A 14,238-nucleotide genomic window follows, 5' to 3' on the forward strand; every position below is an offset into this window, starting at 1 on the left:
TTGTTTTTGTATATACATTATCATTATAATCATTTTGGGACATGTTCTTCAAGGGTGGGATAACATCTCTACACCCGCACTCAATTTGTTATAGAGATTTGAAAAATATCCTTGAATCCACACCTGACAATGCGTCCTCAAATTTGTCATGTTTCGGGTTTTTCCAGCAGAAAATTATCTTCCCAAAGCTTCATCTATAATTGCACCACTATTCAAAATAAAAGAGAACTTGATGTCAGCTCGACTGATATCAAGTCTAAAAATTAAGTTTGGTTTACGAGTCAGTGTTGATTAATATCATTTTCAATAATAAGTCGATTTTATAACGTATTTCATGGAACGCAGGGTGTGGTGGTTTCGACGGGCTGGGCCTCTCAAAGCCCAGACCATGTGGAGACTGAAGATAATTCAATAGCATCTCTTGGGCTTGACAGTCGAATTTCAACTCTTGAAAAAATTAGATTTAGCCCAATAAATATTTATGTCAGTGGGCTGTTTTTCTCAATCAACAGAATTGACCGTAAGAATCCACATTTTAACTGGGGAAGAGCCTTTCGGGTTTAAGCTGTTTGTATATTTTCCCAGTTTCATTGTGATGCGACATTTTCCCTGAATGCTTTGGTGTTGATTTTACTAGGAAATTTAAGGTATTTTTAGGATAAGTGTGCGGTTCTTAAATTAATGTTCTTCAATCTCCTCTTACAACGCTGGTAAATCTCCTTTCAAAGTTGGAACCCAAGTGAGTCTGCTATGCGCGGTAAATGAACCTGTAAATTTTGTGTTTGGATTTGGATGAATATATGCAGCAGCCTTTTTTTTTTAATGAAATATTATGTATATAAGGATCTGTGGGTTAGATTAATGGATTTAAAATCAATTTTTTATTTTATCCAGTCCACAATCTTATTTAGAGCTTCCGGCTCTGGCCTATTTTCGGGTTTAAGTAAGCCATCTCCGGCCTTCCTCTTGTGTTCATTGCTTTAGTCTGGAGGGTTTAAGCAATTTTTTAGTATCAATAGCTCAAGTGACGGTTGAAATTGTCTTAAAAGCTGTTTTTTTTCTTCCAGAGTTTCAATCAAGCTAGGTTTAGAAACAATGTCGGTCATGCTCGTCACTAGCGTGGGAGAGATCGTTGTAGACTTGTTCGTGGATCGATGTCCCTTAACTTGTAAAAACTTTATCAAGCTATGCAAGTAAGTGCTTTCTATTGAATTTCTTCTTCAGTTTAAGTTCTGCCTGTGTTTCAATCACGAAGTATGGCATTTTTAGCTCTGTCAACTGTTTGACTTTACCCTACTGGCTACTAGGAATAAACATTCATGACGTTCACTTTTGTTGAAATTCTATTGAATTGTTAACAGTTTTGTGTTACGGTGGTTGATTCTGAAACTTGACTTAGGAACTAAGCTGACATTCTGTATGTATGTTTCGACATATAGCTTTTTTTTTATCTATCCGAAAGAATGTAATTGGCTCGCCTGCCGTATATGTATCTGTTTGATGAAAAAATATCAAAAAGTTGATTCCTGGGAAATACCCCTCGGGAATGTCATTGAAAATTTTCTCTCTGTGGAAAATTGTTTAGATTCCTTACAATATAAAGAAATTATTTATTCCAAATGGTTTTGATTAAATTTGACGCTGTTTCTTCGTATCTAATGCAGAATCAAGTATTATAATGGCTGCCTCTTTCACACGGTACAGAAAGATTTTACTGCACAGACAGGTGATCCTACTGGCACAGGGTCTGGTGGGGATTCTGTGTACAAGTAAGATAAAATTCATACAGATACACATATTTTGCATTGCATCAGCGTTTACTCTTTGTCTTCAAACAGATGGCTAAGTCCGTATCTGTTGTCATAATCTCACTTGGTTATTCTGGTGAATTTTGTAGACTGGTCGGTCTTAAGCTTGTTAGCATCTAACTTTTCATCTTTGCAGTTGTTGATGGTTCAATTTGACTTGTTATTCTTGATCTCCTTATCCTGTGATTTCAGATTCTTATATGGTGATCAAGCTCGCTTTTTTGGTGATGAAATTCACTTGGATGTCAAACACTCTAAGATTGGTACTGTAGCCATGGCTAGTGCTGGGGAGAATCTGAATGCTTCTCAGGTATGATTTCCTTGTCATATTTTCTGGCTAACAATTTCAAGCTTGCTGCACTACCAGCTCCTCGCAATTCTAATATGCTTGTCTTAACTCATTCTATCTGTTCTGTAATTTCCAGTTCTATATCACGCTCCGTGATGATCTTGATTACTTGGACGGCAAGCATACCGTGAGTTTTTTCATGATCATGTTTTATAAAATTTCATTAATCTATACTATTTTTCAGATGTATTTCTCTTTCCATTAATGTCAACTGATGCATTCCCCTCCCCCCCAAAAAAAGAAATAAAAATAAGATAAAAAATAAGGAAAAAAAGAACAAGGAACAGAAATCAAGCATGCAAATGGTGAAAAAATTTTGTAAGTTATGAATCTGTATTCATTTTCATACAGTTTCTCCGTAATTTTTTTATCATGCTTAGAAAACAAAAAATGGAATTATTTTTCTGGTATAACACAATTGACAAGGAACTAAAAGACCTGTCTCTTTTTTTGCTTGCTAAGATATTAAAATCATTTTAGGTGAAACAATGAAATGTTTTCCTCAAAAGTATGTGCACTCTCAGAAAAAGGAAAAAAATGAAGATGAAAAGGTTTTATCTATGTGATTCTGATGAAACGTCAAGCATTAACCATATATTTTCTCGTCAAGGACTAGACAGATGGGCAATTAAAATGCTTTAATGACTACACCTCACGATGAACAACAGCTTCAACTGAGAATCCCTGGTTTAATTTGTGTCAATGAAAGGTGTTTGGGGAGGTTGCCGAAGGGCTCGACACGCTTACGAGAATAAATGAAGCCTATGTAGATGAGAAGAACAAACCCTATAAAAATATCAGGTTGAAATTTTTCCCGTTGATTGCTGTTGATTTCTCTTTTCTTATGCGATAGTTTTTTGTTTGTTACTCAAATATCTCTTTACCACTGTGTTGACAATTCTGCAGAATCAAACACACATACATATTGGACGATCCTTTTGATGATCCTTCCCAACTAGCTGAGTTGATTCCAGATGCTTCACCAGAAGGAAAGCCAAAAGATGAAGTAATCAAATGTTATATAATTTTATGCATGTAAATTTTTTGAGTGTTGTTTGTTGATCATCATATATGTTTTCAACACCTATCGTAGATTTTTGTTTATGGAATGTTCCGCGAGTCATCAAAGAATTATACAGAACAATGATGAATTTCAGTTTGTTGATCAAAAGATTTGATAGGTACCTTGAAATCATTTTTCAACATCTAGGAAACAATTTAGTTTCTATTCAATATAGGCCTGGTCGGTCTTGTTTTTCTTCTCCGGATTTCAGATGCATGCCTGTATGTGCTTATTTATTCATTTATTTTTAACTCGTGGGATACTTTTCATCTTACCTTGATTTTGATTTGACAGGTTCTCTACCATGCGTGTGCAAAAGTTTGAGTTTGACTCACATATACTTTTTCTAAAATCATATAGTAGTATGAGTACCCTGGGATACTATTTTTCCCTCATGTAACTGGAAAAATAAGTTATATTCAAGGACAGTTCTGACAAATGACAGCTGGTTTGTGAACGAGCAAATCTCATAAGTCATTCATCGCGAGGTTATAAAATTTTATTTTTCATCAAAATAAAAAATAGGAGTATGTATTTTGACTTTTACTTCGCATTTATCGTACCTTTTTCATTTTTCCAAAAGACAATTTTGCGCTACTTAACTACATGAATTCAAGTTTAGATTATGTTCAAATTTCAGGTCATGATTTTTTTTTTCCATATTTTCTGTCGTCAGTCATTTTATGGAATATGGATGCAATGGATCAATTGTTTAATTTTAGTATCAATTTGATAACACGTTGAACTGTTTTCTAATTGCACTTTACGTTAGGTTGATGATGATGTACGACTGGAAGATGATTGGATTCCTATTGACGAGCAACTTGATGCAGAGCAGCTTGAGGAGATGATACGTGCAAAGACTGCTCATTCCAGTGCAGTCGTACTCGAAACTGTGAGTTTTTTTGAATCCATTTTTTATATAGTTAATATTCCACTGAAAACGAAACATATTTGGATACAGTAGTAGGTCTGCACAACTAAAATTAACTCACAGCGTAATCTGGCTAATATGTGTCGTAGATTGGGGACATTCCCGAGGCTGAGATTAAGCCACCTGATAATGTGCTGTTTGTATGCAAGCTAAATCCTGTAACCGAAGTAAGTGACTGCTAAATACTTTTCTGTTACGTTCACAGAGATTATTGTGGGTGACATGAACTTCCTCTTCATATGTGTTGTTTACACTTTGTAATTTTCATGATTCTTTAACATCTAGGATGAGGACTTGAACACTATATTTTCACGTTTTGGAGTTGTAACATCGTGAGTTACTCAGTTCATTTCCTTTTTTTAACCTTTTACTGTTTTGTTCTTTCCATACGTTTTCATTGCTTTCATTGTTTGCAGTGCTGAAATTATCCGGGATCATAAAACTGGGGATAGTTTGTGCTATGCTTTTATAGGTAGAGTATGCTCTTCCCATAATGATGATTTAAATGCACGATTGTTGCCTCGTTTTTCGACCAATTATTTTATTCTTTTTTTAATTATTTTTGGCAACTGTTAATATATTACATCGAGTGTCATATACTCGCATCAACTTCTGAACTCCAGTTTCAGGCACCATTTCAAAATTATTTTTAAATGTACTGTAAATCCCTAGTTAAAATGGCAACTTCTAATCTTTAGCGTTATTAAATTTTAATTTTAAAATTTTGAATATGATTGAAAATTAAAATATGGACGAATTACAGATACTAGAAATGATATGATGATAGAGAGATTGGAGTTGATTTCAGAAGTATATGAGAAGAAACAGCTATTGAACCCAAATATTTCAGACAAACGGAGTTGTATTTTTTCATCTCTTTTGTTTTTTTAAAGTCCTTGATAATCTGTGAGGCGAGGACTTTATATCCCTTACTTCTACCACTTTAAGGATGAATCACGACTTTCATTAAGTTATTTGTACCTATGATGATTTATCATTTAAATCACTACTTCTTTCTTATATTTTTTGGTGGCAGAATTTGAGGATAAGGATGCTTGTGAGCAAGCATATTTTAAGGTATATTGATCTTCCCGGTTATATTTTGCTGTAATGGTTAATTTTTGTTTTCATGTAGAATCACTTTAATTTTTTCTGTCATTTCCTCTCTTTTCCCCCCCTACTTGTAAGATAAGCTGATTAGCAGATATAACACATATACTGAAAAATAAGTTTGATATCCTACATCGAAGTGCCTTTAAGTACCAGGCATTAAGTTTACAGTGTCATAAAATGCAGTCTGATAATTAATAGATTGCTCGGTATCTGTGCAATTGATTCTATTGTTTTGAATCATGTAACATGAGTAAGGATTCGAGGACATTGATAAAACATGAAACTTATACTAAATACGATAAATTTTAAAAATTATGAAATGGTATGATGTACGGCTATTTTATAAAAAGTGTGTGTGTGTGTGTGTAATGTTTGATATATTTATATATTTATATTATATATATAATATGCGTGTGTATACATAAAAAAAACCATCGGATCCTCCCCTGTCATATCATAATCTTAAAAATTTTCATGTCCTGTATTCGTATTGTGTTGTATTTATATAATTGGACCCATAACCGTGCAACATAGCATATGTTCATAAAGCATCTGTCAATCGTTCATGTATGAAAAGTATTCGACATGATACGGCCTGATTTCTGATAATTTAAGGAGTATTTAGATAACTTGCTAACATATGAATTATTACCTCTAATTTTTACTTAAAATTCCCCTAAATACTTCACAATCTAGGCTTTAGCAAGGCTGTCTCCTTTTAAATTGCAGATGGACAATGCTTTGATTGACGATAGAAGGATTCATGTTGATTTTAGTCAAAGTGTTGCAAAGCTATGGGCCCAGTCTAGGCACAAAGGTCTNATTATTTTTTTTAAAAAAAATTTGAGGCTGCCGTGTACAAATTTTTTCAACACGTTTATTTTACGGCTACGGGTCACAATTTTCTTACACAGATCTGTTAACTCATTCTCGCTCTTGAATTATAACTTGTCTTATCTCTAGTTTTATACAAACGAAGAATCATCATTCTCACAATCATCCCCAATATCATGAGATAGAAATCATGCCCTCTGTCACATCAGATCACTCAAAACAAATATATGAGAACCAAAAAAAATTAAATAACATTGTATTACCTATAAATGAGATATTTCGACTTTTGGAGATTGAAGGCGAAAGACGAGGACACTTACTCCTTCGAATTTTATAAATTAATGTTGTAAACACTAAAAAACCTCTGCAACGTTGTTGTTGTTAAGAATGAAGCAGTATAATTGAAATATGTGAAAAAAACCTGAAGCGGAGCTGGGAGTGTTAAATAATATATTGGACTAGAATGAATCAAACTAGAAATTGTACTAGTATACCCCACCTATTCATAAGGCTAGTTTAATGTGTGGGCTAGAATGAATGAAATCCAAAAGTTTTTGAGATTGGGTTTTAGTCTAAGTGATCTCACCCACTTTCTCTCTGTAAGTGGTTCAAGTTCGAGCCATCCCCACCGCATAGTTTAGGAAATATCAAAAAAAATTGAAATCCAAAAGTTTTTGTTTTTGTATATACATTATCATTATAATCATTTTGGGACATGTTCTTCAAGGGTGGGATAACATCTCTACACCCGCACTCAATTTGTTATAGAGATTTGAAAAATATCCTTGAATCCACACCTGACAATGCGTCCTCAAATTTGTCATGTTTCGGGTTTTTCCAGCAGAAAATTATCTTCCCAAAGCTTCATCTATAATTGCACCACTATTCAAAATAAAAGAGAACTTGATGTCAGCTCGACTGATATCAAGTCTAAAAATTAAGTTTGGTTTACGAGTCAGTGTTGATTAATATCATTTTCAATAATAAGTCGATTTTATAACGTATTTCATGGAACGCAGGGTGTGGTGGTTTCGACGGGCTGGGCCTCTCAAAGCCCAGACCATGTGGAGACTGAAGATAATTCAATAGCATCTCTTGGGCTTGACAGTCGAATTTCAACTCTTGAAAAAATTAGATTTAGCCCAATAAATATTTATGTCAGTGGGCTGTTTTTCTCAATCAACAGAATTGACCGTAAGAATCCACATTTTAACTGGGGAAGAGCCTTTCGGGTTTAAGCTGTTTGTATATTTTCCCAGTTTCATTGTGATGCGACATTTTCCCTGAATGCTTTGGTGTTGATTTTACTAGGAAATTTAAGGTATTTTTAGGATAAGTGTGCGGTTCTTAAATTAATGTTCTTCAATCTCCTCTTACAACGCTGGTAAATCTCCTTTCAAAGTTGGAACCCAAGTGAGTCTGCTATGCGCGGTAAATGAACCTGTAAATTTTGTGTTTGGATTTGGATGAATATATGCAGCAGCCTTTTTTTTTTAATGAAATATTATGTATATAAGGATCTGTGGGTTAGATTAATGGATTTAAAATCAATTTTTTATTTTATCCAGTCCACAATCTTATTTAGAGCTTCCGGCTCTGGCCTATTTTCGGGTTTAAGTAAGCCATCTCCGGCCTTCCTCTTGTGTTCATTGCTTTAGTCTGGAGGGTTTAAGCAATTTTTTAGTATCAATAGCTCAAGTGACGGTTGAAATTGTCTTAAAAGCTGTTTTTTTTCTTCCAGAGTTTCAATCAAGCTAGGTTTAGAAACAATGTCGGTCATGCTCGTCACTAGCGTGGGAGAGATCGTTGTAGACTTGTTCGTGGATCGATGTCCCTTAACTTGTAAAAACTTTATCAAGCTATGCAAGTAAGTGCTTTCTATTGAATTTCTTCTTCAGTTTAAGTTCTGCCTGTGTTTCAATCACGAAGTATGGCATTTTTAGCTCTGTCAACTGTTTGACTTTACCCTACTGGCTACTAGGAATAAACATTCATGACGTTCACTTTTGTTGAAATTCTATTGAATTGTTAACAGTTTTGTGTTACGGTGGTTGATTCTGAAACTTGACTTAGGAACTAAGCTGACATTCTGTATGTATGTTTCGACATATAGCTTTTTTTTTATCTATCCGAAAGAATGTAATTGGCTCGCCTGCCGTATATGTATCTGTTTGATGAAAAAATATCAAAAAGTTGATTCCTGGGAAATACCCCTCGGGAATGTCATTGAAAATTTTCTCTCTGTGGAAAATTGTTTAGATTCCTTACAATATAAAGAAATTATTTATTCCAAATGGTTTTGATTAAATTTGACGCTGTTTCTTCGTATCTAATGCAGAATCAAGTATTATAATGGCTGCCTCTTTCACACGGTACAGAAAGATTTTACTGCACAGACAGGTGATCCTACTGGCACAGGGTCTGGTGGGGATTCTGTGTACAAGTAAGATAAAATTCATACAGATACACATATTTTGCATTGCATCAGCGTTTACTCTTTGTCTTCAAACAGATGGCTAAGTCCGTATCTGTTGTCATAATCTCACTTGGTTATTCTGGTGAATTTTGTAGACTGGTCGGTCTTAAGCTTGTTAGCATCTAACTTTTCATCTTTGCAGTTGTTGATGGTTCAATTTGACTTGTTATTCTTGATCTCCTTATCCTGTGATTTCAGATTCTTATATGGTGATCAAGCTCGCTTTTTTGGTGATGAAATTCACTTGGATGTCAAACACTCTAAGATTGGTACTGTAGCCATGGCTAGTGCTGGGGAGAATCTGAATGCTTCTCAGGTATGATTTCCTTGTCATATTTTCTGGCTAACAATTTCAAGCTTGCTGCACTACCAGCTCCTCGCAATTCTAATATGCTTGTCTTAACTCATTCTATCTGTTCTGTAATTTCCAGTTCTATATCACGCTCCGTGATGATCTTGATTACTTGGACGGCAAGCATACCGTGAGTTTTTTCATGATCATGTTTTATAAAATTTCATTAATCTATACTATTTTTCAGATGTATTTCTCTTTCCATTAATGTCAACTGATGCATTCCCCTCCCCCCCAAAAAAAGAAATAAAAATAAGATAAAAAATAAGGAAAAAAAGAACAAGGAACAGAAATCAAGCATGCAAATGGTGAAAAAATTTTGTAAGTTATGAATCTGTATTCATTTTCATACAGTTTCTCCGTAATTTTTTTATCATGCTTAGAAAACAAAAAATGGAATTATTTTTCTGGTATAACACAATTGACAAGGAACTAAAAGACCTGTCTCTTTTTTTGCTTGCTAAGATATTAAAATCATTTTAGGTGAAACAATGAAATGTTTTCCTCAAAAGTATGTGCACTCTCAGAAAAAGGAAAAAAATGAAGATGAAAAGGTTTTATCTATGTGATTCTGATGAAACGTCAAGCATTAACCATATATTTTCTCGTCAAGGACTAGACAGATGGGCAATTAAAATGCTTTAATGACTACACCTCACGATGAACAACAGCTTCAACTGAGAATCCCTGGTTTAATTTGTGTCAATGAAAGGTGTTTGGGGAGGTTGCCGAAGGGCTCGACACGCTTACGAGAATAAATGAAGCCTATGTAGATGAGAAGAACAAACCCTATAAAAATATCAGGTTGAAATTTTTCCCGTTGATTGCTGTTGATTTCTCTTTTCTTATGCGATAGTTTTTTGTTTGTTACTCAAATATCTCTTTACCACTGTGTTGACAATTCTGCAGAATCAAACACACATACATATTGGACGATCCTTTTGATGATCCTTCCCAACTAGCTGAGTTGATTCCAGATGCTTCACCAGAAGGAAAGCCAAAAGATGAAGTAATCAAATGTTATATAATTTTATGCATGTAAATTTTTTGAGTGTTGTTTGTTGATCATCATATATGTTTTCAACACCTATCGTAGATTTTTGTTTATGGAATGTTCCGCGAGTCATCAAAGAATTATACAGAACAATGATGAATTTCAGTTTGTTGATCAAAAGATTTGATAGGTACCTTGAAATCATTTTTCAACATCTAGGAAACAATTTAGTTTCTATTCAATATAGGCCTGGTCGGTCTTGTTTTTCTTCTCCGGATTTCAGATGCATGCCTGTATGTGCTTATTTATTCATTTATTTTTAACTCGTGGGATACTTTTCATCTTACCTTGATTTTGATTTGACAGGTTCTCTACCATGCGTGTGCAAAAGTTTGAGTTTGACTCACATATACTTTTTCTAAAATCATATAGTAGTATGAGTACCCTGGGATACTATTTTTCCCTCATGTAACTGGAAAAATAAGTTATATTCAAGGACAGTTCTGACAAATGACAGCTGGTTTGTGAACGAGCAAATCTCATAAGTCATTCATCGCGAGGTTATAAAATTTTATTTTTCATCAAAATAAAAAATAGGAGTATGTATTTTGACTTTTACTTCGCATTTATCGTACCTTTTTCATTTTTCCAAAAGACAATTTTGCGCTACTTAACTACATGAATTCAAGTTTAGATTATGTTCAAATTTCAGGTCATGATTTTTTTTTTCCATATTTTCTGTCGTCAGTCATTTTATGGAATATGGATGCAATGGATCAATTGTTTAATTTTAGTATCAATTTGATAACACGTTGAACTGTTTTCTAATTGCACTTTACGTTAGGTTGATGATGATGTACGACTGGAAGATGATTGGATTCCTATTGACGAGCAACTTGATGCAGAGCAGCTTGAGGAGATGATACGTGCAAAGACTGCTCATTCCAGTGCAGTCGTACTCGAAACTGTGAGTTTTTTTGAATCCATTTTTTATATAGTTAATATTCCACTGAAAACGAAACATATTTGGATACAGTAGTAGGTCTGCACAACTAAAATTAACTCACAGCGTAATCTGGCTAATATGTGTCGTAGATTGGGGACATTCCCGAGGCTGAGATTAAGCCACCTGATAATGTGCTGTTTGTATGCAAGCTAAATCCTGTAACCGAAGTAAGTGACTGCTAAATACTTTTCTGTTACGTTCACAGAGATTATTGTGGGTGACATGAACTTCCTCTTCATATGTGTTGTTTACACTTTGTAATTTTCATGATTCTTTAACATCTAGGATGAGGACTTGAACACTATATTTTCACGTTTTGGAGTTGTAACATCGTGAGTTACTCAGTTCATTTCCTTTTTTTAACCTTTTACTGTTTTGTTCTTTCCATACGTTTTCATTGCTTTCATTGTTTGCAGTGCTGAAATTATCCGGGATCATAAAACTGGGGATAGTTTGTGCTATGCTTTTATAGGTAGAGTATGCTCTTCCCATAATGATGATTTAAATGCACGATTGTTGCCTCGTTTTTCGACCAATTATTTTATTCTTTTTTTAATTATTTTTGGCAACTGTTAATATATTACATCGAGTGTCATATACTCGCATCAACTTCTGAACTCCAGTTTCAGGCACCATTTCAAAATTATTTTTAAATGTACTGTAAATCCCTAGTTAAAATGGCAACTTCTAATCTTTAGCGTTATTAAATTTTAATTTTAAAATTTTGAATATGATTGAAAATTAAAATATGGACGAATTACAGATACTAGAAATGATATGATGATAGAGAGATTGGAGTTGATTTCAGAAGTATATGAGAAGAAACAGCTATTGAACCCAAATATTTCAGACAAACGGAGTTGTATTTTTTCATCTCTTTTGTTTTTTTAAAGTCCTTGATAATCTGTGAGGCGAGGACTTTATATCCCTTACTTCTACCACTTTAAGGATGAATCACGACTTTCATTAAGTTATTTGTACCTATGATGATTTATCATTTAAATCACTACTTCTTTCTTATATTTTTTGGTGGCAGAATTTGAGGATAAGGATGCTTGTGAGCAAGCATATTTTAAGGTATATTGATCTTCCCGGTTATATTTTGCTGTAATGGTTAATTTTTGTTTTCATGTAGAATCACTTTAATTTTTTCTGTCATTTCCTCTCTTTTCCCCCCCTACTTGTAAGATAAGCTGATTAGCAGATATAACACATATACTGAAAAATAAGTTTGATATCCTACATCGAAGTGCCTTTAAGTACCAGGCATTAAGTTTACAGTGTCATAAAATGCAGTCTGATAATTAATAGATTGCTCGGTATCTGTGCAATTGATTCTATTGTTTTGAATCATGTAACATGAGTAAGGATTCGAGGACATTGATAAAACATGAAACTTATACTAAATACGATAAATTTTAAAAATTATGAAATGGTATGATGTACGGCTATTTTATAAAAAGTGTGTGTGTGTGTGTGTAATGTTTGATATATTTATATATTTATATTATATATATAATATGCGTGTGTATACATAAAAAAAACCATCGGATCCTCCCCTGTCATATCATAATCTTAAAAATTTTCATGTCCTGTATTCGTATTGTGTTGTATTTATATAATTGGACCCATAACCGTGCAACATAGCATATGTTCATAAAGCATCTGTCAATCGTTCATGTATGAAAAGTATTCGACATGATACGGCCTGATTTCTGATAATTTAAGGAGTATTTAGATAACTTGCTAACATATGAATTATTACCTCTAATTTTTACTTAAAATTCCCCTAAATACTTCACAATCTAGGCTTTAGCAAGGCTGTCTCCTTTTAAATTGCAGATGGACAATGCTTTGATTGACGATAGAAGGATTCATGTTGATTTTAGTCAAAGTGTTGCAAAGCTATGGGCCCAGTCTAGGCACAAAGGTCTGACGGGCGGAGGTAAGCATTTTCTAGGAAATGTAATTTGTTACTTAGTTACCTTTCCGAGCATGTGATGTCAAATTGCGTGAGCATAAATCACCTTGGCATATATGTGTGATGTTTGACAGTAGCAGAATGATGTGATGTAAAAGAAGCTTTAGCAATCTGAGGCTTTATCTAGGCGCAACTGTTTTTTTCTTCCTTTTTTTCTTTTTTTGACTCCTTAATATTGAAATATTATTTTTATCTCATATTTATCGCAGGAGGTTGCTACAAGTGTGGTTCTCTTGATCATATTGCTAAGGACTGCACAGGGGATTCCATATCCAAACAAGAACATTCCAAGTATCGAATGAAAGATACCGACTCTCAACATGGTGGAGAGGGCAATAAGAGGTAACATGGCCATGTACTACTGGGTTTCTTTTTTCTATAGCAAATATCTTGGCCCTTGTCATGAATATGTCATTTATCTGTTTAAGATATGAAATGGTGTTCGAGGGAGATTCCGATGGAAGTCCTATACATGGCAAGAAAAGAAGAGCCCATGAACCAGAAAAACATGGTGGGAAACAAGATAATAAACAACTGGATATTTATCTCCCCAAAGATCAGGATGACAGGAGGAGAGACCCACATAGAAGTGAGGAACACAGAGAAAGTTCGGGATATATTAGACGTGAAAGAAGTCCACATAGGAGAAGACAGAGAGATGGCCCAGAACAAAATGATCGAAATGATAGAAGAAAAACTGATGGCTCTTACCACAGGAACAAGACATACGATGAAAAACGTAAAAGAATACATGATGATGATGATGATGATGATGATAGACATAAATATAAAATGGAAGACAGAGACTATGTAAAAAAGCGTGGGAATGATGCTGTCTATGGATACAAGCGGGATGACAGAAAGTACGAAAAGAGGCGTGAAGATGATATTGACCATGGAGACGGAAAAAATGGATACGAAGCAAAAAAGAAAAGTGCTGGTGAAGAAATTCGAGGGAGTGGCAGGGATAGACATGATATTAGTGGCGAAAATGATGGTCATAAAAGAAGAGGTGAAGATCGATATTCAGACAGTAGAAGTTCTAAAGACGATGTTCGCTATCATGATCGTGATCGTGACCGTGACCGTGGCCGTGATAGACGGTAATGATGCATAATATGATTTTATCTACCGCTGTGTTTGTTTCTTTTTTATCTTTATCGGTATTAGTGGTTGTACTTTTCAAAATAGTCATCCCCTTGCCATACGAATTCGTTGTGTAATCCTTAACACATGTTTTAGTTTTTAAGCGAACATCTTGCTTGGAAGCTAAGCTCTCTTTGAATCATCAGCCCTTTCTATTATTATGCTGTAAATCAATTTGCAAT

General features: G+C 34.3%; 2 protein-coding genes across 4 annotated transcripts; both read left to right on the plus strand.

Moving 5' to 3' along the window:
- Positions 1-550: 550 nt before the first annotated feature.
- LOC140983979 (peptidyl-prolyl cis-trans isomerase CYP59) lies at positions 551-6,230 on the plus strand. Its single transcript, XM_073451123.1, has 13 exons — positions 551-647; positions 1,068-1,193; positions 1,665-1,769; positions 2,001-2,118; positions 2,234-2,284; positions 2,867-2,958; positions 3,064-3,163; positions 3,993-4,115; positions 4,244-4,321; positions 4,440-4,486; positions 4,571-4,626; positions 5,191-5,231; positions 5,997-6,230. Exons 2-13 carry the CDS (start codon positions 1,096-1,098, stop codon positions 6,228-6,230), a joined length of 1,143 nt encoding a protein of 380 aa, XP_073307224.1. The 5' UTR covers positions 551-647; positions 1,068-1,095.
- A 1,101-nt stretch (positions 6,231-7,331) lies between these two features.
- LOC140984740 (peptidyl-prolyl cis-trans isomerase CYP59-like) lies at positions 7,332-14,238 on the plus strand. 3 transcript variants are annotated; one of them, XM_073452336.1, is made up of 15 exons: positions 7,332-7,422; positions 7,843-7,968; positions 8,440-8,544; positions 8,776-8,893; positions 9,009-9,059; positions 9,642-9,733; positions 9,839-9,938; positions 10,768-10,890; positions 11,019-11,096; positions 11,215-11,261; positions 11,346-11,401; positions 11,966-12,006; positions 12,772-12,874; positions 13,120-13,252; positions 13,339-14,238. In XM_073452336.1, exons 2-15 carry the CDS (start codon positions 7,871-7,873, stop codon positions 14,015-14,017), a joined length of 1,824 nt encoding a protein of 607 aa, XP_073308437.1. In that variant the 5' UTR covers positions 7,332-7,422; positions 7,843-7,870; the 3' UTR covers positions 14,018-14,238. The 3 variants fall into 3 exon arrangements, with proteins under 3 accessions (XP_073308437.1, XP_073308434.1, XP_073308436.1); XM_073452333.1 differs by having other exon boundaries at positions 7,378-7,532; XM_073452335.1 differs by having other exon boundaries at positions 7,384-7,514.

This window comes from Primulina huaijiensis, chromosome 9 (genome assembly GCF_012295235.1).
Source record: "Primulina huaijiensis isolate GDHJ02 chromosome 9, ASM1229523v2, whole genome shotgun sequence".
NCBI lineage: Eukaryota > Viridiplantae > Streptophyta > Magnoliopsida > Lamiales > Gesneriaceae > Primulina > Primulina huaijiensis.